General features: G+C 45.6%; 1 protein-coding gene across 9 annotated transcripts in view; it reads left to right on the top strand.

The window, feature by feature from the left end:
* The first annotated feature begins 31 nt into the window (after positions 1 to 31).
* Positions 32 to 12,911, top strand: part of CHUK (component of inhibitor of nuclear factor kappa B kinase complex) — a 33,473-nt gene continuing 20,593 nt past the window's right edge. For 4 of the 9 annotated variants that reach the window (XM_075505496.1, XM_075505498.1, XM_075505495.1 and 1 more), the window contains exons 1-8: positions 63 to 221; positions 304 to 398; positions 1,960 to 2,074; positions 4,991 to 5,060; positions 8,608 to 8,696; positions 9,851 to 9,940; positions 10,558 to 10,682; positions 12,264 to 12,371. In XM_075505496.1, coding sequence (XP_075361611.1) covers positions 63 to 221; positions 304 to 398; positions 1,960 to 2,074; positions 4,991 to 5,060; positions 8,608 to 8,696; positions 9,851 to 9,940; positions 10,558 to 10,682; positions 12,264 to 12,371 — 851 coding nt within the window. The other 5 variants (XM_075505503.1, XM_075505499.1, XM_075505500.1 and 2 more) reach the window with 5 other exon arrangements.

Below are 12,911 nucleotides of genomic sequence, written 5' to 3'. Positions count from 1 at the left end.
GCGCGCGCGGTGACGCGGCAATAAAGGCGGAGTGCCGGTGGCGCCGAGTGGCTGCGGGCGCGATGGAGCGGGCCCCCCCCCCCGGGCCCGGCGGCTGCGTGGAGCGGGCCCCCGGCGGGGCAGCGCTGCGGGGGCAGCCGGCGGGCGGCTGCGGGCCCTGGGAGATGCGCGACCGCCTGGGCACCGGCGGCTTCGGTAACGTCTGCCTCTACCAGCACCAGGTGGGGCGGAGCAGGGCTGGGCCGGGCGGCGGCGGGGAGGGCCGGGCAGGGCCGGGGCGGCTGACGGCGCTGTGTCCCGCAGGACTCGGGCGCCCGGGTGGCCATCAAGTCCTGCCGGTTGGAGCTCAGCGTCAAGAACAAGGACCGCTGGTGCCACGAGATCGACATCATGAAGAAGTGAGTGCAGACGGGTCGGCCCAGGCAGCCGGGGCCCAGCGGCCCTAAGCCAGCTGTGCTGACAGACCAGGGCGTGGGGGCAGCCAGCCACCAGCTCCTGAGCCAGCGGGAGTGAGGGACCAGTGCATGGGGGCAGCCAGGGTGTCAGCCCCTGAGCCAGCTGGGGTGAGGGTCTGCCTCTTGCCTGGCAGCTCTGCACTGGTTTATTTGCACTTCTTGCCAAGCGCTTCTGCTCTGGTGTACTAGCTGATGCCTTGGCTTGGGACCTACCGACATCCAAACCCTCTGCAGTCTTGTGCTGCCTGGGCTGTTTGTCTGTCCTCGAGTAATACCTGAATTCCTCAAAACTCACACCACGCAATGCGTTTTTAATGTGGTGACGTGAGAACACTCTCATGTTCCCATACCGTGCAGTGCGTTCATCTTTGATTTAGCAACCAGGGAGCTAGGAATTGCTTTTTTTTTCTGTTACACTTCCACATGTACAGAATAATGTCTCTTAATGCTTTCTCATGAGAAAGTGCATACTTTATGCTTTCCACCATTCCTCTCTCCAGCATGACACTCTGAGGTGCCTGTGAACTAGAGCTGGCCAGGTTTGTCCTCGTGGATGAGTGGTAGCTGTGGGGTTGGGGTCTCATACAGTTGTTCCCTCATCCTGAGAATCCCTCCTCCCTTTTGAGAGAAATCCTGGAGCATGAAATGCTCCACCCCACTGGTGGGAGCAGGGGTGCTGCTCAGTATTTTATTCTGAGTTGTCCTCAACAAGCCCTGCAGTGCCCCTGATGTATAGAGCTTTACTGAGCTCCTACTCTGCCTTCTTATTACCCTCACCTGCTCACTGTATACACTAACATTGGAGGAAACCACTTGCAGGCAGCCTGAGTTTGTAAGTCAAGGCTTGGTGATCACTGTTCTTGTTAGCGTTTTCACCCTACTTCTTTTCTGTGTACAAGCGCTGAGCTGCACAGCTACAGCTGCTCTTGTGGTGGCTTCCAGAGGCTTTGGAAGGTGTACACAGAAGTAATTTGTCTTTGCTTCCTTCTGGATGTGTCTTTTAGTCCCAAGAGTAACGTATATTAGAGACAGTCAGGAAGCAACTGTTTGAATTCAGTTGCAGAAAGGAATCCTTCCCCATGTACATGGATTTCACCTGCCTGGTTCTACCTCCCTAGTACAGTTACACAAGTGTTAATGGATTCCTATGAAACCCTTGGGCCAGGGGGAAACTGTCCTCACATGCAGAAACAGACACATATGTAATGACTTTGCCAGGAATGTGTAGGAATCCAGAACTTGAGCCCAGATCCCCATCATCAAACTCCTGTACCTTGACTCTGAGATGTTATTTCTGCTCATCAGTGGTTTGTGTATTCCCAAGGTATGGATTTTATACATTTGGATACTGGTAGGTACCAGTTGAAGAGCGTACTTCTTAGCAAGGATACATTTGGGGAACAGAAATTGTACCTGAAACATAAAACATGGTTGGTTGACAATCTGTTGTCTTGTTCTTCCAAAAGACGAGTCAGAGTTTTCATCCAGCTTTCCATATGCTTAGGCTGAACCATCCTAATGTAGTAAGAGCCTGTGAAGTTCCCGAGGAGATGAACTTTCTGGTTAATGACGTTCCTCTTCTGGCAATGGAATATTGTTCAGGGGGTGACCTCCGGAAGGTAATGTCTGCTTTGCTTTGCAATATGTAGCTAAATAAGTGGAGTTAATGCTGTTTCTGTAACTGTGGTTGTCTGTGGAACCATTTAAGTTCTGTGGTGCTTTTCTTTTTAGGTACAGGTGTGGGGAAGTAAATGCAAAGTGGAAAAGAAACACGCATGGGAAATAAGGCTTGTGTTTTTGAAACCAGAGGAAAGAGAGCAATCCAAGGGCAGATACTCTTTTATCCTGAAGCAGCATGTCCTTTCATGGAACTGTTTTAGCATTAATACAACTTCCCATAGCCTAGATACTCGCACCCAGTGTGTTTGGCTTTGCTGCAATGTGCCTCTCTCTGTTTGGAGTCTGATCTGGTTTTGATTCATGTGTATCCAGTGTTGTATCACTCTCAGCATGGGGGGAGGATCCTTTTGGTACTGGAGTGGGGCCTCCAGGGCTTCAGAGACTTTCCTGTTTCCTGCTGAACTGGGAACTGCCCTTCTGCAAAGCAGCAACACCTGAGAGTAAAGGAACCTTTCAGTAGTTCCCTAGGCAGTGGCTGCATGGCCTGATAGAGTTTATGTTCCCTTTCCGTTGCAGCTGGATTCAGGAAGCAGCCATTTGTATAGGGGTGAAAAAGCAAATCCCTGTTGATTAAGTTTTGCTTAGAAATCACCTCATCTAAGTGATCAGGAAGCTCATTTTTCTGTTGTTTTTGTTACTGGTGTTAAATAGCACTGGAGAAACATGAGCAAATGTTGAACGCGATAACTGCATATCTGCAATAGCAGCTAGTGTATCAGTAACTTATCGAGCCTCATTTTATGTTTTTGAGTTGTTTAAAACAGTAGGGACAATTTTAAGAGACAAGGTTGGCAATGAAAGGAAGTGGGTATATATGAAAATAGCATTTGGATGTTGCGAACACGTGTAGCTGACCATGTTCTCGGTGACACTTGGGTGTTGTATTTTTGCAGTAAAAGTTTTGAGGCTACTTGAATGTAAATTGGAGACCCTGGCAAAGATATTTGGGGTTACATTAGCTCTACTTGCAATGCAGTATTTGGTCATTTAATTACTAATGAATCCTTAAATGTTGCATAGATGCTGGGACAATTTAGGAAGTAACGTGCTTCACTTCATTTGATCACATGTGATGCTTTGTTCCTTAAAGAAAAAAAAGATGCATTTTTTTTTTTATTTCTAATCCTGCTTTTCTTTAAATTTTTCTCTTACACTTGCTTGGCATCATTTGTGTTTTGCACCACTACTAATTTCTCATTGCAGATCTGCAATCTTCCATAAAACCTGGAAAAAACATCTGCTTCCATCTATGGGCCACACACATTCTTATGCTTGTGCTCTTTCCAGGTAGCGTTCTGGGCTCTGAGCTTGATTTCTGACTTTGCTCCTCTTCTCCTTGGCTGTTCAGCACATCTACCTAGAACTTAAGGAGTGATACGTTGAAGTTTGGCCTCTCCCCCATAGAGCTTTGACTACTGGTTGTGCCTGAAGTGTGGGAGGCAGGCAAAAACATGAGGATAGGTCATGGGAGGGGTGGCTGCAGTGCAGAGGTGTACCTCAGTCATCTATAAAAGCCTTCAGTGTAGTGATCGAGAAACCAGATCACATGTTGATTGACTCAGGGCATATGTGGGAAATTGCTGAAACTACTTATTGAGAGATCATTAAGACAGTGATTAGGAGGGGGTTTCCTACAGTGCTTCTACCATACCTTTTGCTAGAGGAGAAAAATTCAGGGCAAGGGAGAAGAGAGATGAAGAAGCACTTTAGGGTGGAGGCAGGGTTGAGAGTTCAGGTCATGGTCCATGCTGTGGACACTCCAGTGATCCACAGGCCAATGATCTGCTTTTTAGCTCAGGATTAACTAGATGGGTGACCTAGAAGCCAGCATGCTGAAGTGTTGAGCAGGTTCTTCTCATTGTGGGAGGGCAATCAGGAAGGAGACAGTGTCCTAAGGCAGAGCTAGCTAGCGATTGAATGCTCTGAGCTGAAGAAGGTGACTTGTGTGGAGTGGGGCAGCCTGCGGCAATAGCACTGTTATTGGAGAACATGCCCTTTGCTGGTTTTAAGGTGCCTGACCATGAGGTGAGTGGCTGGTACTGTGCCTTGGACCCTGCAGGGCTCAGGCAGCGTTATGGGAGTGGGAACTGACTACAGGTGACTGCAGAGGTGGCTGCACAGTGTTTGGCAGCCTCTTGCAGTGGGGGCTGATACCTGGATGGCTTTTCCATAGCACGGGGTATCGCTTGGGTACAACACACTGAGAAAAACAGGCTCTGTTATGGTCCATGGCCAGCTTGTTCAGATTAAAGCAGCAATTACTTTGGGCCAGCTGGGCTGTCTGGGAGCAGTAAATGACTGCAGTCATCTTTTCTTCTGTGGCCTACACTGAATTTAGGAGTTAACCTGATGGTTTCCCTTCTTGTCCTGCATTTGAATGCCAAGGGCTTACGTGTGTATCCATTCCTTTTGCTTTTTGTCACTCAGTTTTTTCCTTACTGGAGAGTTGTTCTTCCAAGCAGCAGTCCTGCTTCAGGTATTTGGGTTGTTCCCAAATCCCATCAAGCCAAACTTCAGCAGATGAGGAACGACCAGATACCCGTTGCATGCAGCCATATGGCCCTGCTTGTGTCTCTTGCCTGTTTGCTTTCTGATGGCTTTCATGCTTTTGTGGTATTATTCTAGCAGTCCAAATCTTCTTTTCAACCCCATCTCCATGCAATGAATTTTTGTTTTGTCTGAGTTGTTTTCTTTTACCCCCATGCTTTTATTTCACAAAGCCAACTGCCTCATTCAACTAGAGTTATATTTGAGCTCTTGCTGTTTTCTGTGTCGTGTCAGCAGGGGATGGAAGACGTTGTTCTTGACTGTTAACTGTTGCATTGTGGGTCTAAACATCTTTTTCTTTACTGTAGCTGCTAAACAAACCGGAAAACTGCTGCGGACTTAAGGAAAGTCAAATACTTTCTCTGCTTAGTGACATTGGTATGTAGTCTAATGCCTTTCTTGTGTTTTGTTTTTTGGTTTTGTTTTTTTTTTTTATTACGTGTAATGGCATTTTGCCTTTTCTGCTGACCCTTGAAAAGGGGACTAACAAGAACAGGGTGTTAAAACAAATCGGGTTTCTATTCCGGAGGAAGGACTTGGTATCCCTGCTGATCACAGAGGCAAGAAGCTTGCACTAGTAACATGTCTGTGGAATGGGATTGGAAAAGCTGTGTAGTGGTCTACACAGTAGGTAACTGTGACCTTAACATTTTGTTTTGTTAAGGTCACGGTTGTCCGTTCAAACCCTGTTTCTGTTCATGGCTCTGGAGATGCCAAACTGCATGTCACTTGAAGGAATGTACTTTTACAAGCCAAAAAGCAAAAACCAACGTGAGAAGTGCTGAAGTTGCCCTGTGGCTTCTTTGTGTAGGATTTGCTTATTAGGAGGGAAATTTTGTTTGTTCAGGGTGACAGTACAGGGAGATGATAAACTGGAGTGGAGCTGAGAGCAAGGTAGGTAAGAACATAGCAGAAAAGGAAGCCAACCGTGCTGTGGCTAGTCCAGCAATCTTCTGGCTCTCAACTGAGGGTTAATTAGGTAGGCGATCCCCAAATAAGTGTGCCTAAAAGTTGAGAAGCTTCTCATTTTGGAAGAGCAATTCTATTGGTTTGCATTAGAGTTGTCGCTAGCACAGTGATGGAGACCATTGTCTCCTTTACTCAGCACTGGGGAGGCTACATCTAGATACAGTTGTCCACATCTGGCCCCAAGTTCCAGAGGGACATGGAGATCCTGGCCAGGCCCTGCAAAGGCTGCCCAGGGCCTGGAGCACCCGACCCACCAGAAGATGGTCTTGTTGGGTCTGACCGCAGGGAGGCTGAGGAGGGTCTGATAGCAGCCTGTGGCTGCAGAAAGGGCAGGTGCAAAGGTGATGGATGGGACCAAATTGTACTTGGTGAGCAGCGTAACAAGGGGCACCAGCCCTGTGTTACACCATGGGATGTTGAAGCATGAGGTTGGAGAAGAAACCTCCTTTCCCACCAGCACTGCTGTTGTGCTGTGCACGGCCCTAGGGAGTGTTCCAAGGCAGCCTTACAGGGAGGCAGAGTGATGACAAGATGAGAATTAGCCAGACATTAACTTGATCTGCGTTACGGAAGGTGTCTGATATCATGTGGATATTCAGATTCTGCAGTTTGAAAAGGGAGCAGGCAGCAAATCCATACAGGATGGAAGTAGCCCAAGGTGACAGCACTGCTTATAGGGAACAATTTAATTTGATACCTTTGGGTGTCTGCTTTAAAGCCATTTCCCAAGACTGTAGTAATCCATGGAAATCATTCTGTGACACAAACTTGATGGTCTCCAGAAGTGTTTCATCAAATATCTCATTTTTCAAACTGTTGAGCTTTTTAGCTTGCTTGATGCCAAATTCTTGACCACCGAGAGCACTCTAAGAAAAGATGTGAGACTTCAAACTGGCCTTCCTGTCCATCAGGAAGTGTCCAGCTTCTTGGACATTCCAGGGAGGGCAAGTCATCTGAGTGAGGGTGATGCCTACAGATGGTTTCTCTAGCAAGTAGTCTTTCCAGGAGAGCTCCTCAGTAGAGCACCTTGGTTTTTTAGTTGTCTTACAGATAACCCATCTCTACTTGTAGGAATGGAGCTCATATTGGCATGAGAAAGCATTTTGGACGTGTTGGCATGGGCTTCTGTCCTTTCAGAAGCTCAGAGGGCTTGCAGTTGAGTTCCCAAAATCAAGCGCAACTCTTCGTTCCTTCATTCTTGTTCCCCTTCCAGCTGCAGAACAGGGTCTGGTGTCTTCATAGTAAGTTGAATGTCTTTGGCATGTCTGTGACAAAGATTTGAAAAGGCAGTGGAGGAGAAATGCAAGTCAGAGGCTGTTAAATGTATAAATGAGTGGTAAATCAGTGAAGGCTGGGGACTTTCTCCCTCATGGGAGAAAGTGTTCCAACTGTGGACAAGGCATGTTGATTGAATATTTCTCTTAATAATCCTGTAATGAATTTACTGTCATGGCTGGTTAGAAGTAGGCTTTACACAATGTGCAGTCAGAATGTTTTGCACAGGAAAATTTTAAATACCCCATGATGGAGATGAGAAAATACAATACCTGCCTTGGGCCTTTCATGGGACCTTTTCTTTTGTTTCCACTTGCACATCTCCAAGACTGAAAAATCATGACTTAAAAAAAGTCATCTGTTGCTGTTTTGTCTGCGCCTATGTCCTGTGGCAGACACTTGCTCCATAATCTTTTGTTTAGCAGCCAGTGTTGTTATTTGGGTGGACCAGTAGTGAATTTTCCCCTTCCTGCAGACAGAATTTCTCTTGTTCCTTTTTTCTTCACTGCTCCACAGTCCCCCCAAGGCAGCATAAGTGTGGACTGTTGCCGCAAGGCAAAGTCCTGCTCTTTGCCTTTTCTTGGGTGCATGCTGCCTGCCATTCCCTCCTCTATTGCAGCCGCTCCCGTACCCAGGTGAGGAGCAGGTTCTGGAAACCAGTGTGGCTAAAACCTGATTATTTTTTTCTTAGTAGTTTCCAGCTGGATTGGTCCCAGGATCAAGCTGATCATGCGGTGCCATAAATGCTTATGCTGCCATGGAAACTGCTTCTGGGAAAGGAGAGTTTGGGAACCTGTGTTCCTTCTGGGGAAAGCCCCCACATAGATTGGCTTAAAGCAACCATGGAACTTCATTTTTAGCAGTGGGAGTGACAGACGTGGTGCTACTTGGAGCATACCAGTCCTCCACCAGCAGAGGGGAAGCCTGGAGCCCCTAAGTTCAGTGTTGCTAATACTGACTGGGGCATTGCTGGTGGCACCTCGGTTGGCTGCTCCATGCAGTGTTAATCAGAGGCTGCCCAGGAATCAGTTTTTAGCTCCAGCTGTGCTTCTGCTTCATCGCAGCTGGATGGTCCCTTCCCTGATGGGGTGGTTTGCATTGTGGTGCTTTGGCAATGGTGGAAGTTTACTAGAAGCTCTATAAGCCAGTGTTTGGCAGTAGTTTTAGGTCAAAGGGAAACTCAACTTGTTTCATTTGCTTAATTCATTTCAGTGCTTTCTTCCATCAGCATCTTGTATAATGTGCTCACATATATAAATGAGTCCTTTTGTTATCTTATGTTAATTTACCAAGATCTTAGGCTAGAGGACATGCAGAGCTGTTTCAAGCTGCCTGTGCATTTTGGAGACCTGTTTTGCTCGTCTGCGTGCTGTGGTTCATTTTGTAACTCTACAGTTTGAAAAGAATTCAGCTGCCTTCTCTCTTGCCTTACAGGCAAGAGATGTGACCTGCAGTTATGCCATGAGGTCTGAACTCTGTAGCAACCTCCATTTCTGCAGAGGAACAGAGCTAGTTCAGTCCTAGCATAAATCTGGTGAATCTTTTAAGTCAATAGTTCTTAATGGTGCTTTAAAATGAAAATTTATTAATGTCAACCCCAAAGTCAGGGATACTAAATTTTTATCAGATGTATCTTTAATCAATATGAGTTATTTTCTATTAAATCAAACGTGTTTTTCAGGGTCTGGTATCCAGTATTTGCATGAAAATAGAATTATACACAGAGATTTAAAGCCTGAAAATATTGTTCTTCAGGATGAAGGTGGGAAGGTAAGTCAGGTGGCCTCTGTCAGTGGTGTTCCCACTGTCATTTCTGGAAGTTGTCAGCAACTTCGTCTTGCCTGAGAGAAACAAAAGAGAACAAGTGGTTTGTGGCAGTGAACTGGGCTGAAAACTGCATGGTGAAATTACTGAAAGTTTATGTCTTCTTGAAGCCACAAATCCTACTCTGCTTATTCTTAAATCCTTGTCATTAAAAACAAATTCTGCTTCCATTCAAGAGCCCTGCCTGCAACAGAATATGAATGATATGAGATTGTAGCATATCCCTGTGTTTGTGGCTTTGAGAGCTGCATGTAAAATCAAGCTAGTTCAGAGAGTCAGCCTAATGGATTTCTTAGTGAAAATTGTTTTCTCTATTTTTACTCTTTAAACAAATAACTTCAAATTTCCAGATAAAAAGCTAGATGCTCTGTTCGGCCAAGTTGTAACTGGCAAGCTGCTTTAAATAAAGTTGAGTCTAACTTGAGGTAGGTGGACAACGCCAGCTTATGTGGTGAAACAGCGAGCCTTAACGCTGTGTCACATGTCAAAGCTTTGCCATGGACTTTCTCCAGAATTTCCATTCTGGCTTTCCTCTTCTTGACTGTATGCTGTGGAAGTCGCTGCACAGATTTTGGATTGTTTGGTGAGGTTTTTTTCTCTGAATTTACAGAATCACAGAATCGTTGGAATCACAGAATAGGTTGGAAAAGACCTTTAAGATCATCGAGTCCAACTGTAAACCTAACACTACCAAGTCCACCACTACACCATGTCCCTAAGCACCTCATCCAAACGTCTTTTAAATACCTCCAGGGATGGTGACTCAACCACTTCACTGGGCAGCCTGTTCCAATTCTTGACAAGCCTTTCAGTGAAGTAAAATTTCCTAATATCCAATCTAAACCTCCCCTGGCACAACTTGAGGCCATTTCCTCTCATTCTATCACTAGTTACGTGGGAGAAGAGACTGACCCCCACCTCTCTACAACCTCCTTTCAGGTAGTTGTAGAGAGCGATAAGGTCTCCCCTCAGCTCCCTTTTCTCCAGGCTAAACAACCCCAGTTCCTTCAGCCGCTCCTCATAAGACTTGTGCTCCAGACCCTTCACCAGCTTCTGATGAACTATTTAATCTTCTGATCAACTATTTAAACTGTCTACAGATTGTTCACAAAATAATAGACCTGGGATATGCAAAGGATCTGGATCAAGGAAGTTTATGCACTTCATTTGTTGGAACATTACAATATTTGGTAAGATTTTTTTTTTATGTATACAAGTGATGTGGTATTGCCACATTTTATAGAATCACAGAAGTGTGTGTTAGAAGGAGGTCCCTTGTCCAGTCTTCTGCTCGCAGCAGGGCTGTCACCAGCACTAGGTCAGGGCAGCCATGGCTTGGCCCAGCCAAGCCCTGAAACCTCTGAAAATGGAGATCCCGCACCTTCCTGGAGACCTGTCCCAAGGATGTTCCTTCTCCAGGGGGAAAAGTTTCCTCATGTCCAACCTGAACCTCCCAGACAGTGATCTGGGGCTGTTGCCCCTCGTTGTATCACCTGTTGCTTCCAGGATGGCCCCATCTATCCCCTCTGTCCCTTCCTGTGCCATGGTCGGGGGCTGCTCTCAGCCCACCCTCCTCTCCAGCCTCCCCACAGACAGACCCAACAAGCCCAGCTCCCTCCTGTCTCCTCATAGGTTGGGTGCTCCAGGCCCCGACCCACTGGGCAGCCTAAGGAGGGCCACATCAGGGACCCTGTGCCGCTCTGGAACTGGGGACCACACCTAGGCGCAGTTTTGTCTCTGCAGAAATGCAAGAAAATAGATTACTTGAAATACCACTTTCAAAGTCTCTTTTTATCATCCTTTTTAGGCTCCAGAACTCTTTGAGAATAAATCCTACTCAGTTACTGTTGATTACTGGAGCTTTGGAACGATGGTGTTTGAATGCATTGCAGGATTTAGGCCTTTCTTGCATAATCTACAGCCGTTCACCTGGTAAGACACTTATTCTGCAAGTGGTGATGCCAGGCAATAGGAATGACAGCTACTGTGTGTGGTGAGGTGACAGTGTGAACCAGAATGGTAAATTTGTTAGTTAGGTGCTGGTGGTCTGCTAAGCTTTGCAGAAACCATTAATACTTTAGTACTATCAATGTCAGTTTGATTGGCTATTTATACATATTGTAGTATGTGTTTATTACATTGTGTGGTAGCCTCTGGTCATAATAATTCCTTCAAAAGTGAAATTTGAATCAAAAAATATAATTATAAACCAGTCTGTGTATCAGTGCCAGAAAAATGTAATGGGAAGGAGTGATACAGTCCTTTGTTCACCTAGGCTGCGAGGTTAGTTTTTTTTTAGCAATGACACACAGCAAGACAGAGCATGTTTTGTGTAGTAAACACATAGTTATGTGTTTGTAAGTAACTTTACAAAAGTGATGACTGAAAGACTTTAACCTGCATATGGAGGTTTCTGCTTGCTCTTTGAGGGCTAGAAGAAGGGGCAGAAATATGTATTTTCATATTTCCACTTCTTACCCTGCAATACCAGGAGTGTATGTAAGCTTGGTTTTTAAAAAGGGTGATTCTGCAACAGAAAAAATACTTGCTTTTCTGTTAGCATTGAAATAATAACAGGAAAAAAGGTAAATTTGAGTTTTTACGCAAGTGTTAGCTTAAAAAATTATTATGTGTTAACAAAAAATAACTTTAACAACTATGTTGCAGTAGTTTCCCTTTTAACTGCTAATTCTTGGGATTTTATTATTTTAGTAGTTCAGTATTTGTTGCATTTTTTCCAACAAGGAAAACTTGATTTCCTAATGTAAGTAGTAGAAAACTAATGAATGAATGAGATTAGAAACAGCTCTTCCCTATCCATAAAAGAAGGAAGAGAACAGTGCAGGCCACACGCATGTAGCTTCAGTTCCACTTGGGGCTGACTGGGAAAGAGAGCAGGCTGGCAGCCTCCAGGAGCTAGAAGTGTTCAACTGCCTCACAGCTGACTGATGACTGTCGACTTGCCCTAGGAAATCCTGCTGCTCTGGGAGCAGCTGAGCTGTAGGCAAGGTTCAGACCAGTGCTGAAGTGAGCCAAGGTAAGGAAACTGAGGCAGAGTTGCTGGTGATGGTTTCCCTGGTACTGGATCCAATAGCATGCTGCGTTTCTAACACTTATTAGATGCTTCACTCAGATCAAGGTAAGGGCAGTGGTTTTGCCACATGACTCTTGCAAATCTTATCTGTCTCATTAATGTGTGGAGGCTGATCTTGTTGTGCAGACTTGCTCTGTGGTCAGTGAATTGTTACCTGTTGATCCTCTTGTTTGATGCTGTCCAGACCTCCTTGCAAGCAGGTGCAAAAATGTTTCCAGAGACAGAGTCAACTGCAAGGACTCCCCTCTTCCACTTGGCGATGTTCTGGGTGGATTGTTTGGAAATGTTGTCTTTGTCTTGAAAGAAAAGTTTGTTTTCTAAAGCTACGAGGCTGTGGCGCGTTTTGCTGTTGCCATATTCAATTGGCCCTTTTCAAAAGTAACATTGTCAGTATATCCACAAAGGATTTTATTTTCTAGGCATGAAAAAATCAAAAAGAAGGATCCAAAGCACATCTTTGCTTCTGAAGAGATGAATGGGGAGGTTCGCTTTAGTACCCATTTGCCACAGCCTCACAGCCTCTGTGGGTAAGTGTGTCCTTGTGGCTATGTGTGATAATTTTTGGCTTGTCTTTTAAACTGAGGGCCCCTCAGTCCTTATCCCAAGCACTGAGGGGTCCTCCTTCTTTCTCCTAAGGATTATTTCAAGCTCCTGGCAAGCTACCATTTGCTGTTAAGGAATAGCCCGTAGCCACATGGCTCTTGTTTGATCCTTTGGGCTCTCCAATGACAGTTCACTCTGCAGTTTGTGGGATGATGGCAGTTCACCTTGCAATGTCAACTCTGTGACTGCTTTTCACCCATTACCACAAGGCCACTGGGTAATATCTACCCAATAATGTGATGGTATTGAATCTCATAAACCAAGTACTTGAGTCGTCTGCTCCACGAAAGCAGAAGCTTCTAGTAATTGTGTTGGGAAAACTGCAGCAAGTCCAGCAGAGGCCACAAAGATGCTCATGGCCTGTTGAATAGAGCACACAAGGAGAGGCCCATGAAGCTGGGCTTCTTCAGTCTCGTGAAGAGAAGGCAAAGGGGAATCTAATTTTGTCTTCTGTCTAGTTGGGC

The sequence above is a fragment of the Mycteria americana genome, chromosome 6, assembly GCF_035582795.1.
Source record: "Mycteria americana isolate JAX WOST 10 ecotype Jacksonville Zoo and Gardens chromosome 6, USCA_MyAme_1.0, whole genome shotgun sequence".
NCBI lineage: Eukaryota > Metazoa > Chordata > Aves > Ciconiiformes > Ciconiidae > Mycteria > Mycteria americana.
The sequence above is the reverse complement of the archived record's forward strand: the minus strand, read 5'-3'. Positions and strand labels throughout refer to the sequence as shown.